This window comes from Typopeltis vanoorti, chromosome 1 (assembly GCF_054136105.1).
Source record: "Typopeltis vanoorti isolate ZY-2024b chromosome 1, IOZ_Tvanoo_1.0, whole genome shotgun sequence".
In the NCBI taxonomy this organism is placed as follows: domain Eukaryota; kingdom Metazoa; phylum Arthropoda; class Arachnida; order Uropygi; family Thelyphonidae; genus Typopeltis; species Typopeltis vanoorti.
In genome coordinates, this window is record NC_143549.1 from 168,191,018 (window position 1) to 168,212,253 (window position 21,236).

At 35.2% G+C, this 21,236-nt stretch overlaps 1 protein-coding gene across 2 annotated transcripts in view; it reads left to right on the top strand.

Moving 5' to 3' along the window:
* LOC150110629 (4-hydroxy-2-oxoglutarate aldolase, mitochondrial-like) overlaps window positions 1–19,690 on the top strand; it is a 100,753-nt gene extending 81,063 nt beyond the window's left edge. The window contains exons 6-7 of one of the 2 annotated variants that reach the window (XM_090395337.1): window positions 658–791; window positions 18,861–19,690. In XM_090395337.1, the coding sequence (XP_090251463.1) occupies window positions 658–791; window positions 18,861–19,010 (284 nt within the window). In that variant the 3' untranslated portion in view covers window positions 19,011–19,690. The remainder of the gene's footprint in view (window positions 1–657; window positions 792–18,860) is intronic. The other variant, XM_090395346.1, reaches the window with a different exon arrangement.
* Window positions 19,691–21,236: the final 1,546 nt, after the last annotated feature.

The following is a 21,236-nucleotide window of genomic DNA, read 5'->3' on the forward strand; positions in this document are numbered from 1 at the left end:
TCCAGAGAAGTACCTTTTGATTTTATCACCCTCTGCAGCATAAGTTGTGGTGTTAGGAAATGTCCAGTAGAAAGACAGTAGGTTCTCACCATCAGGTCATCAGTTAGCTCATGACATTGTTCTCTGTGAAATGTTCATCTCTCATGACATTGCTTTCTGCATTCTCACAGGATTATGGGCAGAGGCATACCTTCACAGCCCTAATAAGCTGTTATGTCCTAATGCAGCATGGTTGACTTGTTCTTTGGTGGTTAGATACCTCTTCTGTATGTTATAATAGTTAATGGTGTGTTAAAAGCAATAGGTGACTGCATTCCAACCTTGTGAAGTGTTATTACAGCTGCATAGTTCTCATATTCTATGCACTGCATGTTAACCTGTACAAATCATGCGAATGTTGGCTTTGCACAGCACCACTAACAGAACTGGGCGCATGTTATTCTGTGGGCAGTGTGTGAGTGTATAGAAGTTGTAACAGTATTTATGGTAAAACTGTGTGTGTGTTTTACACACCTGCAATTGGTTTTTTTAAATATGAATTTTGGCAAAAGTTGTTTTTGAATTATTTCATCAGCATAAATTACACTGCATATTTTAATTATGTTTTTAAATTGGTTATAAGCATTTCTTTTTGATAAGTTTACTATATTTGGTCAGGTTGTGCTGGAGGAGTATTTGGCCTTGCCAATGTTTTAGGCGAACAAATTTGTCATCTGTATCACCTCTTTCAACAGAAAAATATAACTGATGCACGTCACTTGCAGTATCGACTTATTACTCCGAATACAATGGTATGTATTTTACAGTTGGTGCTGCATTTTATATATCTTAGAATGTGCTTTATGAAAGTTTATATTTCCTTTGTCTTTTCAGAGCTATTTTTGCAAAAACAGCTTTAGCAGTTGCTTGAAACCTAAGATAGGCTATTTTCAAATGTTAAAGTTATGATTTTCATTATCTTTTTATTGAGAAAAGTAAGCCATCACTCTTCTTTATCATAACAATGTGTAATCATTTTGATAGAACAGAAGTAGGAAGGCTGTATTTATGAATTTTTTTATTGAGATAACGAAATAAATGTATAAATATAGTCAACCCACTTCTGTTCTCTCAAAATTATTACACATAGTTATGATGAAAGAGTGGTGGCTTACTTTCAAAAATATTGTGATCAGACTGCAGGCAACCAATTATGTTGAAAATTTAGTAATCTCAGTAGTCAAAATGTAAACTGATTACTGAGATTCAGTAATGAAATAATCAAATTTGATGGATTCAAATCTTCTTCAGGTAATCATCCAGATTATCCAAAGAAAAGCATCACCTATGTGATCATTCAGGAAATTTATCATCATTAATAAAAAGTTAAAACAAAAGCTGTGCTTCTGCTGGCCTGGTTGGCTAAATGGTTTAACACACCTGCTCTCAAACCAACAGGCTATGAGTTCATATCCCATTTAAGACATGGATGTTTGTCATTGTCTTTGTCTTTAGGTGGAAGATTTATTGCCCAGTCAGAGACTACTGCACTGCTTGTTAGAGGTCTGAAGTTGCTTGAAAAGTTCTATGTTTGGTCTCTAGAGTAGGGTTTCCAGACTATGTAAAATAAATAATAAAAAAATTATAAATGAACTTCCTTAGCCTGCCCATAGTACTGATTTGCTGTATGTTTACAACCTTTAGTGGCTGGGAGACAGGAAATGGACAGTTTCATGGAAGACAATCAAGATAACAATAGCTTAATGATGATAAATCAGGAAAACAGGTGTGTCAAATTGGATGGTCTGAAGGACAGGCAAGATAATAACTGTCAGTTAATTATAATACTATGTTTTTGGAAGAATTTATTATGAAATGAAATTTATTGAAAGGCAGTAGAATGAAAGGAAAACTGACTGAGGAAAGAATGAAAGTGCAAGAAACTGGATGTAATTATATCCCATTATAATATAATGGAATGATATAGTTACAGAATGTTAAGGGTATTGTATTTTCAGGGAGGATAGAAGGAATAGGGCATGAAGTGCAGTATTGCTGATGATAGCTGAAGAACTACAACCAACAGAATTAGAAGTTAGAAAGGATTTTTGGTCTGGAGGAGACGGTTTGTTTGAGACTATTTGGTATGAGATAGAGGCCAATAGAACAAACTATATTGCTGGTTGCTGCTATAGACCAGGGGTCCACAGAAAGATGTAGATGCCATTCATCAACAGTTTAGCACAATGAGTGCAAGCCAAGCAATTATTATGGGATACGTCAACTATGGGGATATAGATTGGAGGGAGGAAAGGGGGGCATGGCTAAATGGAAGTAGAATATCTAGTTACTAAGGGATAATTGCCTAAAAATAAAAATAAAACATCATGTTATAGAAGGAACCAGGGGTTTGAGAGTGTTGGATCTGGTAATAGAATCGGAATATATATATTCATAACCAAGGTAGACATTCTACCTCCAGTTGGGGAGAGTGACTGTGCAGTCTTGTTCCAGGAAGTTGCTGAACGTATGGAATTCTCTGTCAAGAAAGGATTTATGTTGGTAATTATGACAGACTTAGGACACATCTTGGAGCAGTGCTATGGCTTGAGAAGCTACAAAGAATGTCAGTAGTGCATGGGAAGGTGGTCAGAGATTATTTGAGAGAAGCAGTATCAGACTGCATATCCAAGGTCCAGAAGATAAACCATTGGGGATTAAGTGGATGAGTAGAGATATAAGGAAAGAGCAGCAAAAAAATAAATAAATAAATAATAATAATAAATAAATAAATAAAAATAAATAATAAATAAAAAGTATGATTATGAAAAAATTCAGATTATGAGAGAAAATTAGCTAAGTATGCTGAAATAAATCCAAAATAGTTTTTTTTTTCATTATGTTGCAAGTAAAAGGAAAAATAACTATGGTAGAATGACATTAAACAATGCTGATGGTAGGAAATTGACAGATGCAAAAGAAATAGCTGAGTTGCCAAGTGATCATTTTGCAAAGGTGTATCATTCTGGTGGAGATTTTGCAGTTGCTGATGTTATAGAGATGCATATCAAAATTCTGATAGATGAACAGGTGTTCAGCATGCTGAAAATTATCAATGTGAATACAGCAGTGGTACTGGATTGCATCTCAGACCATGTACTATGTGAATGTGCAAGAGAATTAGCATTGCCTGCTATGAAGTTGTTCCATCTAAGTCTCAGCTCTTGTAGGGTTTCAGGGGAGTGGAAAGGGGAGGGGGGGGAAGAAAGTTCCATTGCATCAAGGTGGCTCCAAGACGGAAGCAGAAAACTACAGACCAATTAATATATCAGGCGTGGTTGTTAAAGTTTGTTAAAGCTAAAATCCAATAGTGGATGTGATACTGTGTAGTGGGCAGCATAGCTTTGTAAAGGATTTGGTCCTGTCTTTATAGTTATTCAGATTTTATAATAAATGACAGTGGAATTAAAGGAAATGGCTACACTATGATAGTACTGGACTTTGCAAAGGCATTTGACAAAATACCACATGGAAAACTATTACAAAAGTTAGAGCCAATGGGAATGGAAGTGAAGCTAGTAGTATGGATGAAGGGGGAGGTCTGATAGACAACAGAAGGTGGTATATGGTGGAATGGAATCTAGAAGAACGAGGGTGACTAGTGGAACCACAGGGTTCTGTACTAGGGCCACTATTCTTTAATTTGTATTTTATCATGATATAGGGAAAGATTTAAGGAGAGGGGGTGATATATTCAGTTGTTTGCTGATGATGCAAAACTGGGCAGGGCAATAGTTGATAAAGGTGATGTAGATATCCTGCAGGATAATTTAATTAAATTGGCATTGTGGGTGAAGGATAATGATTGTCAATTTAGTGTTGCAAAATGTAAGGCTTTGCTCTTTAGGGGATTAAAAAAAGGTTGCAGGTGAAGTATATTGATGGTACTGGATTGCAGGAAATTGATAAGCTTAGCAACTTGAAGATTATGGTGGATAGATAGTTGAAGTTCAGAAGTCATATTGCAAACATTTGTAAAATAACTCAAAGAATTACTTGAGTGTTGAAAAACATGCTAACAAGTAAAGATAGAGAGTTATTATCCCTCTTTATAAATCTGTGATTTGGCCACATGTTGACTACTGTGCATTGATTTGGTCACCTGGAAATTCATGGGGATCAGGAGATGATAGAAAGAATTTAGAGACAAGTGACTGAGCTGTTAGCAGGTCTGTGGAATGTTTCCTACGAGGATAGGTTGAAGATATGTTGGTTACAAACTTTAATTGATAGGTGGAAAACAGGGAACATAATAGAAACTTATAAGATATTAAAGGGGTTTTATAAAATTGATGCAAAGGAAATTTTTTAATATATGACAAATAGTCAGATAACTAGGAGGTCATTCGTGGAAGTGTTGTGTAAGAGTGTAGTTAGTAAGTATGTGTATCTGTCTGGACTAGTTTTGCATGGAGATTGGTGAATGAACGAAATGGATTGCTAGAATTAGTTGTCAGTTCCTTGACAGTGAACGAGTTTAAGGAGAGGTATGGTAGGTTTTATATGTAAAATATTTAGTTTTGGTATCCCCCTATGAGTTTTTGGACTTCATGGAGATACTGCATAATATTAATAAAGCAGTTTTGTTCATATTTAACTGGACATTTGTCCTTTTTCTGAATTTACAGTAATTAGATCCGTAATTTCCTTACTTACTTTTGCTCTATTACACATCATAACACCATTACAACTAATAATTTCCTGTTTGAAAAATACACTTGAGTGACAATAAACTGCCTATTTTTTTTTAAAGTAGATTTATTGTGTAGTATATCTCGCATCTGAATATCAACTGTATGCTTCTTGACACTTAATGGTTAATAAATATAATAATTAGAGGTTGGTAGCAGGCCCTAGACAAACCTCAGGATATTGGGAAATTATTATTAGTTTCATAAACGGTTAGTGATGTCAACATGAAAAACAATTTTTGAAGACTATCAGATGAATGCTATTCATATTAACTGAAATTTAAACTTAGAAGTAAAATACTTGCTTAATGGGAAAAATGAGTATTTTACTCAATAATTTATGCTTTCGTTAGCATCTTCAGTCCTAGCAGCTTGCTTCTAATTATTAGGGCAATACATATTTTTCAGTAGTCTCATAATCTGTTATTATTTTTGATATTTTCTGGCTGCCAATCAACAGTAGATCTACTCACATATCACCCATCTCTGGACAAATGCCATGGAGAAGTTTGGTGAATCTCAAGTGGTTGCACTTGATCTCTCGAAAGCTTTTGACCAGGTTTGGCACAAAGACTTACTAAACAAACTCCCATCATTTGGTCTGTCCCCGATCTTCTACAGTTGGATTCCAGCTTTCTGTCTGGATGTACACTATGTATGATGGTGGATGGTTCCTTATCCTCTCACCATTCAACTAATGCCAGGGTTCCAAAAGGTCTCTCATTCCCCCTCTTACTTCTATATATCAATGACCTACTTCAGTTGACCTCCAACCCAGTACACAGTTTTGCAGATGACAGTGCATTGCACTCCTCCCTTTCATTTGATAAACCTTACTCTAAACAAATCACTTCAACCTACATCAACTACCACTGCCCTTAATTCTGATCTCCAAGCCATCCTCCAATGCAGTTCTGATAACCTCATCAATTTCAGTGCTATCAAAACCCAGTTCTACCTTATTTTTCATTTAAAAAAAAATCTCCCAGTATTACCTTTGATAATACTCAAATTTCCAGACAAGATGAGATTTCTCTTCTTGGAATCATCCTGGCATCAAGCCTCTCCTGTCATAAACACACCACAACCATTGCTACAACCTCAGCATTTAAAAATACTAGGATTTCTCTTTTGCTCAAGATTACTTCACAAATCTGTAATTGAATACTGCTCTCACATTGGGAGTGGGACCCTAGAAGCTCCCTCAAACTGCTTGACTCAATATAGAGGACAATTAGATTGATTAATAACCCATCTCTTATATCAGTGCAGTTCTCCAACTTTCACACAGGCATTTGGTTTCTGCAATTTGTGTATTCTATAAATATTTCCATGGCAAACATTCATCTGAAATAGCATCAATAATTCCCCCACCCAGTACTAAGTCCATTGGAACAAGTGTGGCTGCCATCTAACATCCCGTCACAGTACACCTTGAAACACACAGAACAAGTTTCTTTTCTTTTCCTCTTCCTTCATCCCTGCTACTGCATTGTGGAAAATCTTCGCCCTTATATGTTTCCCAAGGAATACAATATACAGGCTTTTAAATCAAATGTAAATAAGTTTCTCCTTTCCCAATGTGCTACCCATACACAGTACTAACGTACTATAGGTTTATTAACCAACCGCTCATGTATGGGCTCAACATAATAAAAAATAAAATAATATTTATTATAATAATAAAATGTCACTTGAAAGCAGCATGATGTTTCTCATCAAAATTCAGGTTACTGTTTTAAAACAGGCAAGAAACATTAATAAAAAAAAAAGTTATGCCATGGACAGCCAGGAAAGCTTTGGAGAGATCAAGTGCAACCACTTGAGATTCACCAAACTTCTCCATGGTATTTGTCCAGAGATGAGTGATTTATGTGAGTAGATCTCCTGTTGATTGGCAGCCAGGAAATATCAAAAATAATAACAGATTATGAGACCTGAAAAATAAGTATTGCCCTAATAATTAGAAGCAAGCTGCTAGGACTGAAGATGCTAACAAAAGCATAAATTATTGAATAAAATACTAATTTTTTCCATTAAGCGTGTATTTTACTTATAAGTTTAAATTTCAGTTAATATGAATAGCATTCATCTGATAGTCTTCAAAAATTGTTTTTCATGTTGACATCACTAACCATTTATGAAAACTAATAATAATTTCCCAAAATCCTGAGGTTAGTCTAGGGCATGCTACCAACCTCTAAATATTATATTTATCAACCATTAAGTGCCAAGAAGCATGTGCAGTTGATATTCAGCAGTGATATATATTATTATGCAATAAATCTACTTTAAAAAAAATAGGCAGTTTATTGTCACTCAAGTATATTTTGCAAACTGGAAATTATTAGTTATAATTGTGTTATGAAGAGTAGATCTCCTATTGATTGGCAGCAATGAAATTTATTAGCTGGGTGCCTTTGAGGTAGTGTATGAGTTGGGAATTGATGGTTCTCACCATTACTTTAGACAGGACTGAGGTGAGTCAGATAGGGCAGTGATTTGTCACCCTTCTTGGGAATAAGTTGAACATAGGCCAATTTCCAGGCTGTGCGATAGATACCAGTGGAGTAAGAGAGTATATATGATATAGGATAGGAGTCAGTTCAGGTGCACAAACTTTCAGGACAATTGGAGGAATGCCGTCAGGACCAAGAGACTTTTTTGTGTCTAATTTGGACAATATTTTTCTAATCTCTTTCTGGTGAAAGGAAATAAGGGCATTGTGCATTGGACATCTGGAATGTTTGGGGAACATTTACCATGGTCAGTTATGCATGCATTGGAGGCAAAGTGTGAATCCAGGAGATTGGCTTTTTCTGTGGATAATGCAATAGAGCTATCAGAGCATGATAAAGGTGGGAATAGTGTTGGGTGAAAGTTACGACCAATTGCTTTGGCAAGAGACCAGAAGGCTTGGCTATCGTTTGGACAGGCTGCAAGTTTTCTGCTTTTTGCTCTTGCAAACTGTTTTGGAAGCATTGATAGTTTTCTTGCAGTATTTCGGGCTTGAGTATAAGCTAAAGGAGGATCGAGTTCTTAATGTGAGCCAGTTGTGGTATGCTTGATTTTTGCTTAGTTAGGGGACACTAGTTTAGGGTAGCATGGGGAATATATGTTTCCATACCAGTGATTACTTCAGTGATACGTTTGGGTTAAAAGGCCAGAAACAATAGTAAAACCACGGAAATGAGGCATAAAAGTCACGGAAGCTATCTCACTTGGCACCATTGCATGGTGGGGGAGGGAGGTGAGCACTAGATTGTGGTCAGAATTAACTAGGAGCCCACTACATTCACTGTGTATTTGGAAGAGTCATTGGTGAGGAAGAGATCTAGGGTATTACAGGAGTGGTTCAGGTTATCAGATATTCTGGTTGGCATGTGAACAATTTGTTGAGGTCGTTGGTGATGGCAAATGTTTCAGCATTTCTACCTTTAGATCTGTACAACTGGAAGAGGAAAGCTAGTTGGTGTTATGCACATTAAAATCTGCTTTGAGATTTTAATGTGCAGTATATATTTGACCAAAAGAGTCTTGAACATTTTCCATGCTGTGCTTGCATACTGGTTATGATAGGTTTCACGGTATAAAAGAACACAGATGGTTAAGAAAATAACTATTTATTAACTTAAAAGCTAATATTTCACTGGTCTTATATCCAGCATCTTCAGAGCACACAACACAAAGTTTGTTACAAAGGCAAGACAACCACAATCCGGTGTAACAGTGGGGACAGTATAAGTGATTGCAGCGTGCAACACAAGACTAAAGTCCTAATATGGTGCCATCTAGGTTTTTAAAAAAAAAAAAAAAATCCAAGTTTTGAAATAGTAGTCCAAATGATAAAAATAAAAGTAATAAATATTAATTTGGTCTTAGGATGACTGTCTCCCAAATCTTTGGTAGATTTATACAGCCATACTTGTTAAGGTTTGGGGTATGTTTCAAGGCTTCTGTTGATTCCAGGAACAACCTCTCTGACTTGTAGAAGCTTCTGTGTATTACTTTTGTTTCTTTCCAATTGATCCTGTGTGCAGGGGTATCCAGAGCATGGTCTGCCAGACCCAACTTACCATTGCGAAAGTGTCGGATATATTTTTTGTGTTTACTGAGGCGGATGTCCACATTTCTTCCTGTCTGTCCGTAGTAGGCTTGATGGCAAGAACAGGGCACTTCATAGACACCAGGATGTGATAAAGGAGTGCATTTGTCCTTGGGTGAACGGATGAGAGTTGTTAATTTTTTATAAGGTTTAAATACTGTGTGTAATTGGTGTTTGTTAAGCACCCTAATTTTTCCAGATGTTCTATGTAGAAGTTAGCTAAGGGAGGAGAAAGAGGTGAACCCATAGCTGTCCCATCTAACTGTTTGTATATTTTCCCTTTCCATGTAAAATAACCTGCCTGTACTGTGAATTTAAATAGCTGGGATATATCTGGGGGAAATTGTGAATTTAGTAAGTTAAGTGTTTCAATCAGTGGTACATTAGTGAATAATGAGGTGATATCGAAACTCACCATTAGGTCTGAACTATTTAAGGTGTGGTTTTCTAAAATACTTTTTAGGTGGGTAGAATTTTTAACAAAAGAGGGAGAATTGTTTGTGTGAGTGGTTAGTAATTTTGCTAAATGTTTGGCTAGTTTATATGTAGGACTGTTTATACTATCTACAATAGGACGTAAAGTGTACCTTGTTTGTGTATTTTTGGAGCACCATATATTCTGGGTGCTTTAACATGTATGGGTTTAAGTTTTTTAACAATTTCTTTAGGCCAGGAAGTGATTTTGTATAGTAACTTGCACACCTTATTCTTTTGTGAGTTGGTGGGATCTCGATCTCTGATTTGATATGTAGACCGGTCTTGGAGCAGTGCATGCATTTTGCTTTCATATTCTGTTGTATCCATAACTACAGTGGCGTTTCCTTTGTCTGATTTGGTTATTGTAATGTGGGTATTATTGCATAGTTCTTTTAGAGCTATTATTTCTTTATGCGGGATATCATTTTTGGGAGGCTTAGAATGGATAAGGATATTGGCCACGTCTAACCTAATATTATTGGCTATGGCTGGAGGCAAGTCGTGAATCCCACGTTCAATGGAAGCCATTATTTTGGTTTTAGGCACATCTTTTGGAGTGACGGCAAAATTGTGTCCAAGACTTAATGCACTGGTGGCCTCTTTGGATAAGGTTGTCGATGATAGGTTCACAACGACGCCATCTTGATGAAAATGCGACCGCTGTGTAACATTGTGTTGCTGGAGGATTTCAAATTTTTTCTGGTGTCGGTTTTTAACTTTAGCAAATTCTTTATTGGCTGTAGAGTCGGAGATTCTATCCAAAATCTCCCATAGCTGCAGGTTCAAAATGTCAGATAATGTATCACAAAGTACACTGATCGAAGAATTTATTTTTGAAAGTTCTAGGTGAGTAGCGTATACCTGTTCCCGTAATAGTGCTAAACTCGCTCTTTTATAAATATGTTGGGCTTTGGCCGAGTGAAACTTGTCCCTAATTTTTTATACAGTTTGGTATCAATTTGGTATCTCGGCACCTTTTTAAGAAGGCTAACCTGTTCAGTTGCCGCGACAATTTTACTTTCCACTTACCGTATTGTCGTGCCTTACATGCGATGTTATCTCCGTGAAGAATATTTATACGCGTGGATAGGCTTATGTGTTCGTCAGACATGTTATGGTGAGTTTTGATATCACCTCATTATTCACTAATGTACCCCTGATTGAAACACTTAACTTACTAAATTCACAGTTTCCCCCAGATATATCCCAGCTATTTAAATTCACAGTACAGGCAGGTTATTTTACATGGAAAGGGAAAATATACAAACAGTTAGATGGGACAGCTATGGGTTCACCTCTTTCTCCCCCCTTAGTCAACTTCTACTTAGAACATCTGAAAAATTAGCTATCAACACAGCCACTCTCAAACCTAGCCTCTGGCTACGCTATGTTGACGATGTGTTTGCCATTTGGACACATGGCCCAGACACATTGAATACATTTTTAGTGCACCTAAATAGCCAGCATCCTAAAATCCACTTTATAATGGAACTTGAAGCCAATGACTTCCTGCCTTTCTTGGACACACTGATCACACGTCTTCCAGAAGGTTCCTTATCATTTTCTGTTTACAGAAAACCCACGCATACAGGGAGATACTTACACAAACAATCACACCATCACCCTTCTCAACAATATGGTATCTTAAAAACACTAACCCATAGAGCTAGAGCAATCTGTTCCAATGACAGTGCTCTCACTGCTGAACTTTCTCACCTATGTCAAATCTTCTTAAACAATGGTTATAATCCCCGTAAAATAACATACTAAATGCTACCCATAAATCCCCTCTATCCACCACAGAAGACTACAACAAAACAATCACCATCCCATACATTAAAGGCACATCTGAAAAGATATCTAGGGTGCTTAACAAACACCAATTACGCACAGTATTTAAACCTTATAAAAAATTAACAACTCTCATCCGTTCACCCAAGGACAAATGCACTCCTTTATCACATCCTGGTGTCTATGAAGTGCCCTGTTCTTGCCATCAAGCCTACTACGGACAGACAGGAAGAAATGTGGATATCTGCCTCAGTGAACACAAAAAATATATCCGACACTTTCGCTATGGTAAGTCGGGTCTGGCAGACCATGCTCTGGATACCCCTGCACACAGGATCAATTGGAAAGAAACAAAAGTAATACACAGAACCTTCTACAAGTCAGAGAGGTTGTCCCTGGAATCAACAGAAGCCTTGAAACATACCCCAAACCTTAACAAGTATGGCTGTATAAATCTACCAAAGATTTGGGAGACAGTCATCCTAGGACCAAATTAATCTTTATTACTTTTATTTTTATCATTTGGACTACTATTTCAAAACTTGGAATTTTTTTTTTTTTTTTTTTTTTTTTTAAACCTAGATGGCGGCATATTAGGATTTTAGTCTTGTGTTGCACGCTGCAATCACTTATACTGTCCCCACTGTTACACCGGATTGTGGTTGTCTTGCCTTTGTAACAAACTTTGTGTTGTGTGCTCTGAAGATGCTGGATATAAGACCAGCGAAATATTAGCTTTTAAGTTAATAAATAGTTATTTTCTTAACCATCTGTGTTCTTTTATACCGTGAAACCTATCATTACATGTCTGACGAACACATAAGCCTATCCATGCGTTGCATACTGGTGTCAGTGGTGGCTACTAGTGGTGTCACTTCGTTTCTGCACCAATCTTCCTTGTTTGTAGTTGATGACTCAGTTGTCTCGATTTTGGTGTTTTCCTTCAAAAACAACTTGAAGTTGATGTTCTTGTTCTCTCTGGGCAAAAGTTAGGTTAGGTTGAGCATGTATGTACAATTGGGGGAAAGTGTCTTTCAACATATTATTAATTACTGTTATTAGTTTAGATATACTTGTCGGTGTGTGTCGTAAGTCACACCGACAAGCACAGCAAGCACCAGTGACACCTGATGATATTTATAGAATCAAAGTTGCATTCTCCTGCTAATTTGCTGATGTAATCTTTTAGCGATTTGTTTTGCCATTTTCTGTTGGAAAGTTCAGAATAGTGGTTGAATTTCTTGTTTTCAGCTTCGATCGAGTTGTGTACCATCAATACAGTTAGGTTGCTGAGTTCGTTGGTGTTGTCGGTCAAGAGTGCACTTGTGTTGTGGCACCGATCATAGAGTAGTTCAAGCTTAGCTTCCAACACTCAGATTTTGGAGAAGGTTTCATTTATGGTATTATGGTACTGTTTCAGGTTTTCAACTTGTTTACAGAAGAGAGGCACAGCGAACAAGAGGACTGGTTGAGGTTGATAAGTAGTTTATGCACCAATTCCTCTATTTTTGCACAGGAAACATGTAAGAAGAAATTGCACAATGTACCCTTTTTCTTAAGTAACATCCATTTTACAGCTGCAACACTTTATATTATCATTGGGTTTGTCAGTGATTGACAGTGCAGTGCTGGCAAGACAAAAGGTGCTTTTTTGTCATTGGCCTTTGTTGCCACCATCTTTGCTTTGCATAGTGGGCACTTGCATGTCGCTGATTTTTAATTGAAAAGATAACTGACTTGATACATTATAAGTACTTATTGGATGTACAGAAGTAATCTGCTCCTTAGTACCTGCTGTTGTAATTAATGCCAGATTAATATCAAATCACTTTTTCACTGTAGTAGTGTAGTTGTACTGGTCAAAGGAATACAGTAAATCGCACTGCATCCAGTCACTTCATAAGCAACTTTGTCTATACTCCAAACCAGTTATCTGCCAGTTATTAATTACAGTTTCAGTGTGATCGTTTACAGAGATGATTAGTTTGCGATACCGCCTTTTTAACCAGTAGCCTGATACTATGGTATTTAAGATCTATCCGTTCCATGGAACAGTTGCTAGGATTGGATCCAATGCATGAGTTCACCATAACAGTTTCCCATAGTGAAAGAAACTTGGCTGTATAATGTACCTTTGTGGCACATTACAGAGAATGACAGCAACTTGTAACCTTTTGGCCAGGAAGAAAGACATATTTTTTATGTTCTTTTCTTCTGATAATGGTGGTCTATCCTGTTTTTCCAAAGTAACTGGATCCCACATTGATAGGGGATACAGTATACATTTAGGAAAGGAGCCTGATGGTCTTTAGTTTGAGGAAAGTGAAGATTTTATTCAGGGGTTTGTAAACAGTTCTGATTTTGTGTTGTTTCAGGAGTGAATGCAGTTTATTTGTTGTATTTTTTATATAAAGTAAGGACACACACACACACACACACACACACACATATTAGTTTGGTTGGGGAGGTGGGGATTTGGTCTTTTTTTAGAAGTTCAGGAAGTGTTTTTTTTTTTTTGTTGTTGTAATCATTCTGTTCAAAAAAGTTAAGTATAGCTTGTTGTTCCAGATGCATTCCCCATCTTGAGGACAAAATTTGCCCTGTCCTGGAGGCTAAAGTTTTCAAAATTCTAATTTTTTGGATAGGATGATATGTGAAGAGGTATGTATCTCCATTGCCTTATTTGACCATCAGCAATAATCATGAAACATCACTGTAGGGAGCACCACTGTCAGCTTCATGCATGTGACTGTCTTTGTTCTGGAGGTCATTGTAATTCTAGTTTCTGCTGAGTGTGTATCTTAAAAATTCCTTTGACAATGCTAGCTTGAACTGGTGAAACATCAGGTTGTAAATACCCATGTTATTAAATTAGTTATTTCATTCCTGTCTTTACTGAGTTTAGTCCAGAAATTTCAACACAAAAAAAATTTTGATTTGAAATCAATGTAAGATGTGATTGTGTGCTGTGGTAGTGAGAAGGAGATTTATTTACTATATACAGTTTCATTGCATTGCAAATAAAAATGTATCTTAGTGTATAAAAATATAGCTGGTAGTCCCCAAAAATCTTACACATATTGATTTGCTTGTGAAGAGCTGAATCAACACATGTAACTGACACCATGTCCAAATTATATGACCATGGATTTGCCTCTGTATGTAGTCATTAATAAGCTAATGATAAAACTGTTTATTTGTTAATTATTTACACGAAATAAACTACTCCCCCCCATCTTAAAAACATTTTTAACCAGAATTTATAGGATAACATATAATGTGTTCCCTGCCAGAGTAATTTATTGCATCACAAATAATAATAATTACAACTTTAATTATTATTATTGTATTATATTTGTTTGTAGAGCTTAGTGTTAACTGTAGTTTTGGTACTTGGGGCAATTTGAGGATATGGATTGCTATCAGATTGCTTAGATCACCAAACTACAGTTATCACTAGTCTACAAAGATAAATAATAATCACATCGATTAATGGCTGATGTGATTATTATGAAGTTACCTCTACTTTCAAATAGAAGTAACTTCTATAAAGAAAATTCAAGGAAAACCTAATGCTTTTTTTTAGGACTAGGCTACATACAAATAACCACAGGTCTTCCAATGATTGAATACATTAAGATAAAGTATCAAGACTAAATGTAAGGTTCAATAACTAGCTGTCAAAAATATAGAACTTTTCTGATTGGCTGATGTAATTATTATTTATTAATTTTACTTCGTTTTTTACCACAAGAGGTCAGGCTTCAGTATTAAGATGACCTTAATATAAGGGTTGAGACTTTAAGATTTTTTAAAAATCTCAAACGGTAACTGAATCTATAAATCTCGTATGAGTGAATAATATATGCACGTAAACACAAGAAAGATATTTAATTAACCAAATATTTCGGTCTGGAAATAGCAGACCATCTTCTGTGGCATTACAAGAACAGTTTTAAAAAAAAATACAAGGTGGAATACTAACAATAGATCATTTAAAAATAGAACAAGCCACGTGATGTTATATCACTAAGTATTAAAGGGAATATTTTTAAGCAGAGACATGATTGAAATAAAGATATTAATTAATAATATTAAATAACATAAAATTAATATGAATTAATGAGTTATCCTGATTAGACTTTCTCAGATTTTTTATATAGATATACAGTCATTCCGATTCAGGTTAGGACTAATGGAGTAAGGCCTCTACACTTTCTTTGAATAAACGTTCAAATATATAACGGGATCTATGTAAGAGGAGAGTTTTTGACCAAAGGATGTTGTGGTTAGTTTCAATCCCATGTGCTGAGCCAATCCAGATTTTTCAGGTTTGTTGTGATGAATGGAGGATTTTTTGGATTTTTTTTTCAAGAGAATGTCCCGTTTGTCCATCACAGTTGCAGGGAATTTGATAAACTCCAGGAAGAGATATAGTTGAGCATTTGTCTTTAGGAGAAGGAAAATGGGAAGATGCTGTTAACTCATATTTCTTCAGAATTCTTGCGATAGGTTCTGAAATCCCGGAGATGTAAGGAATTGGAACTCGATGTATTGAATCTTCGTTGTTTTGTGGTGGATTATAAGAATCGAGAAGATGTTGAGTACTCTTTTCGGAAAAGTCATTGAGTTTCATGTGTTGTTGGATAGTAGAAAGTTCTTTCTGTAGAAAATCAGAAGTAGAACAATTAGTTTTGGCTCTTCTGATAAGACATTTTATGATGCATGTTTTTTGACAAGGATGATGGGCTGATTCTTTAAGAATATAACGACCTGTGAATGTTGGTTCCCTGTAAACTGTAGTTGTAAGAGTATTTGAAGGTGACCAGATGAGGAGAACGTCTAAAAAAGATAACTGGTTGTTTTTTTCCATTTCCATAGAACGTCTAAAAAAGACAACCAGTTATCTTTTTTAGACGTTCTTCTCATCCGGTCACCTTCAAAAACTACAGTTTACAGGAAACCAACGTTCACAGGTCGTTATATTCTTAAAGAATCAGCCCATCATCCTTGTCAAAAAACATGTATCATAAAAATCCACCACAAAACAATGAAGATTCAATACGTCGAGTTCCAATTCCTTACATCTCCGGGATTTCAGAACCTATTTCAAGAATTCTGAAGAAATATGAGTTAACAGCATCTTCCCATTTTCCTTCTCCTAAAGACAAATGCTCAACTATATCTCTTCCTGGAGTTTATCAAATTCCCTGCAACTGTGATCTCTCCTATTCTGGACAAACTGGACGTTCTCTTGAAAAAAGAATCCAAGAACATCAATCCTCCATTCATCACAACAAACCTGAAAAATCTGGATTGGCTCAGCACGGGGATTGAAACTAACCACAACATCCTTTGGTCAAAACTCACCTCTTACATAGATCCCGTTATAAATTTGAACGTTTATTCAAAGAAAGTGTAGAGGCCTTACTCCATTGTCCTAACCAGAATCGGAATGACTGTATATCTATATCAAAAATCTGAGAAAGTCTAATCAGGATAACTCATTAATTCATATTAATTTTATGTTATTTAATATTATTAATTAATATCTTTATTTCAATCATGTCTCTGCTTAAAAATATTCCCTTTAATACTTAGTGATATAATGTTGAGTATGAGGAAAGATTGAGAAGATGTAATTTGCTGAGTCTGGTGGAGAGAAGGAAGAGGGGAGATACGATAGAGACCTACAAGTTGGTAAGGGGTTGTTATAAGATCAATGGTGGAGAAGTTCTACAGAGAATAGTGGGAGATCAGGGGAGAACCAGAGGTCATCCCTGGAAACTATATAAAGAGGGTGTGAGTAGGGAGTGAGAGGCAGGTTTTTTTTCGTGCCGAGTTGTGAATGATTGGAATGACTTGCCTGAGAGTGTGGTGTCTGCAAGGAGTTTGAGTATGTTTAAGACATGGTATGATGAGATGTGTGTGTGTGTGATAAAAGGACCTCCCAGATGAGTCTTTGACTCCATGAGGTCTTGGGAAATAATAATAATAATAACATCACACAGCTTGTTCTATTTTTAAATGATCTATTGTTAGTATTCCACCTTGTATTTTTTTTAAAACTGTTCTTGTAGTGCCACTGAAGATGGTCTGCTATTTCCAGACCAAAATATTCGGTTAATTAAATATCTTTCTTGTGTTTACATTCATATATTATTCAGTTTTTATGTCAGAAGTATCCTTACAACATCAAATCTCGTATGAGTGCTGTTCACTTTCAATAAATGTATGTACTTCAGAAATGTGCTTCTGAACTAATACTTGTCCTTTATCATCTTTATACATTATTAAATTCAGCCAGCATTCACTCCAGTAGAGGCAAGACCACATTCAATCCATTGGAAAAAAATAAAAAAAATGTCTACAGTCACAAAATCTGCAAACAACTGTCAACTAATCAGTGGCCATCCCCCCCTCCCCCCATCCTCAATCTAAGATCCACAGCAGATCTTTACAATTTCATTGCCCATTTATGGTTACGTACAATGGAAAGGTTTGGAGAAACTACTGCTGTTGCACTTAACATTTCCAGGACATTTAATCAGGTCTGTCATAGAAGATTTCTCAGCAAGTGGCCATCTTATATTAGTTCAGCAGCATATTAATATTGCATTCATTACAGACGTGTTTTTAGAAGCATATCCATTTAATTTTTGGAATTTATATATAAAACTAGATTTAGGAGTGGATTATTCTGTGAAAATAAATTTCTCCAGTGTTATATTTGAGCATGTTTGACTTGCCATCTGAATTCAGTATTAAAAGGATTCAAAACCTCAATATTATTTCAAGTCAAGCTTAATGAGTGTTGCTTATGCAAGGAAGAGAGGTGTTATGTGACTGTGATGTTTCTCAACCTGAAGATATGGACAGTCTTTCTCTATTTATTGAACATTGTGAAAGTATATGTCTAATTTTAGGAAAACATTTTCTTGTCATATAGAGAAGAAAATGTTTTCATGAATGCATGACAAGATTCCTGCTTTTCTGCAATCTATATGATTGCAGAAAAGCAGGAATAAGGGTGTTATGTTTGCAGTAGTGGTTTAATGAAATGATTGTGTTATTACCTAAAGATGTTTTACAAAATATGATATAGTGAAAAAAAAAAAAATAGTAACTTTGACATCCCCTTCAGTAGTTTACAGGATTTCTCCATATTCAGTATTTTTTATTATTATTTATTTATTATTTTTTTTTTGCACCATATTGTATAATATGATTGTTGTTTTATGTTTCTGGTTTGTTACCTTCTGGTTAGGTTAGCATTTTTACCCAGGCTACTGTAACTGCAGATATATAACCATTAACGTTTAATGTAATAATTAGCGAGTCAATTAGTTTGCATAAAAAGTTTCATAATTTGTTTCCCTTATTTTTGTAAATAATTCATGTTTTTTTTTTCTTTTTTTCAAAAAAAAAAAAAGAGAGAGTAGTCTGATTAAATGTCTAGAGATCATAATTAGAGATTCGTTGATCTCCTGACCTGGATAAAAATCTCTATCTTATATAATGGTATGTTAGATTATATGCTGGTAGAAGTTTTACAAGCATAGCTAAAATATAAACTTGCATTTTTGATTGGATATACATAAATGGCACAAGCTGACAATCATACCAAATGACATTAGTTGCCAGGAGAGTTTATGGTGAAAGTCAAAACAAAGTTTATAGTTTGCACTTCAGTATTAAATTTCATGAGTATGATTTTAGTAAGATATGCATACTATTAATTTTTGTTTTCATATTAGGTAACAAGGAAATATGGAGTACCAGGTGTCAAAGTGGCTATGGAATGGTTTGGTTATTATGGTGGTCCCACAAGGAGTCCCTTGCAGCCACTCATTAAAGAAAATGTAGAGGAGATAAGAAGAGAATTTAAGGATAATAGTTTTCTTTAAAAATTTAGAAAAATTAAACTTGCTTTTCACTTAATTTTTCCAGGTTTAAGAAACTTCTATACAAAGTGAACACATAAATTTTCAAGATTCTGTTAATGCAATATAAACTTACCCAAAACTTAATTTCCTGTGTAGTTGATGCACTTTAATTTCTATAGAGGTACTATTACCCCCCCCCCCCCTCCCCCAACAGTGAGATCATCCTTGTTTATTTCAATGTCCAATAATATTTCGTTTATTTCGATGTCCAGTTCCAAAAGATGCTGGGGTTATTGGACTTTGCTGTCAGCAGCAACTTAACCTATACTGTCTATCACAATAGCACAGTCCTTATCTATCACAATAGCACAGTACTCTTGTAACACATTCACATATAGAATAACCATGTCAGGCTATCAGTTAATTATTTTTAGAGCAACTTATAATTTATGCAGAAACTGTGGGATGCCGTAGGGTAGGCACATGAGCACAATTCCCGCATGTGCTTGATATTCCATCCACTTATTTCAGTATAATATAGCATTAAAAACACTTGCAACACCTGCCATTAAAAGTTCAAATTTTTAAAATAAATATCTCTGTGTGCTATTTTAGTTTGGTTTGAAATATAATTGTGTGCTATCACAAACCTGTAAGAACATCTCACTTTTACTAGAATAAAATACATAGCAATAAAATTATAGGTTAGCTGTTTTATGAAAAGTGTAGGGAACAAGATTTTTTTTACAAAAAAAAAAAAAGTGTAAGAGAGGAACAATCTCTTTAAAAAGTTTGAAACCAACACTAAATTCAGAAGCAGTAACTAATTTCCCATTTAAAATTAAAGAGGATATTAGTTATGGCTTGGTTTTACACTCTTTCTGAAACTAATTAAGAATGCTAAATATAGAAGACTCCCTGACTTTATTTTTGAAAAGCTTTATATATTTTGAATTTCACAATTTTAATCAAAGCTAGCCATCATATGCTTGATTCAGATTGTCTTAGTATTTGGATTCTTCTTTAAAATCTGAATCAGGCATATGATGGCTATCTTTGATTAAAATTGTGAAATTCAAAATATATAAAGCTTTTTAAAAATAAAGTCAGTGAGTCTTCTATATTTAGCATTCTTAATTAGTTTCAGAAAGAGTGTAAAACCAAGCCGTAACTAATATCCTCTTTAATTTTAAATGGGAAATTAGTTACTGCTTCTGAATTTACTGGTGGTGTTTTGTTACATCAGCTGGATCACCTTAGTCATACTCTGGCATTACTCAGAAAAAGCAGTGACTTAAAAATCATGGTTGTTTGGATTAAGTGTCAATTACTCATCTGTGGGTGATGACCCAAAAGCTCTCTGAATTGACATTTTAATACCACATGAAATTACAAGTGACAAAACATTCAAAAATATGAGTTTATGGTCTGATTAGTCTCTCTCTCTCTCTCTCTCATCTTTCCATTATTGGAGTGAAAAATGTGAAGCCAATCATGATTTCCTTAATGTTGGTAGATACTGTAATTTTTTAAATTAAGTAAAAATTAATTTTTACTTCTATCCAAAATTTTGTGTGCTGTGGTGTGGTCTTTTTGGAGGAGTATCTTCTTGCAATTCACAAATACTGAGTAGCAGGCTGTATAATTGTTAATCCTGTCACTTTTGTGCCATTTAATGTAAATTAGTGACTAATTCTTGTTATTGAATAAGTCATCTAATATAAACATTTTATTCCCTTTGTAATTAGATTCCATCCCCAGGAATATATTTAACTATACTAGACAATTGTGTATAAACATAACATAAAAGAAAATTATATTAAAACTATAGTGATCCCCCCCCCCATACTCATTGACAGACATTCAAAATCTTTAAACACTGTCTCAAGTATGTTCGGACATTAATTACAAATTATCTGCAAAGTGCAGAAGTTTACATATTTCCGTCAGAGAATCAAACAGACACAACAGAAATTAAGATGGGAAAGCTTTTGGTCTTGAAACTCAAAACACATCTTCCACATCACTCCTTAAGTATTTCGAATTAATAGAAATTCTCTAGGGGAAATAGCAGCAACAAATGTCCTTCCACACGATCATTCAAGAAATGACAACTCCTACTTGTATCTTCAGCTGTATTTGACTGTAATCCAATTTAGTTTCTGTTTAAAACCAGTATCAAAAACATTAACAGTATCAGTATCAAAAACATTAGTTTATTTCATAAGCTTCAACTACCCAGTGATG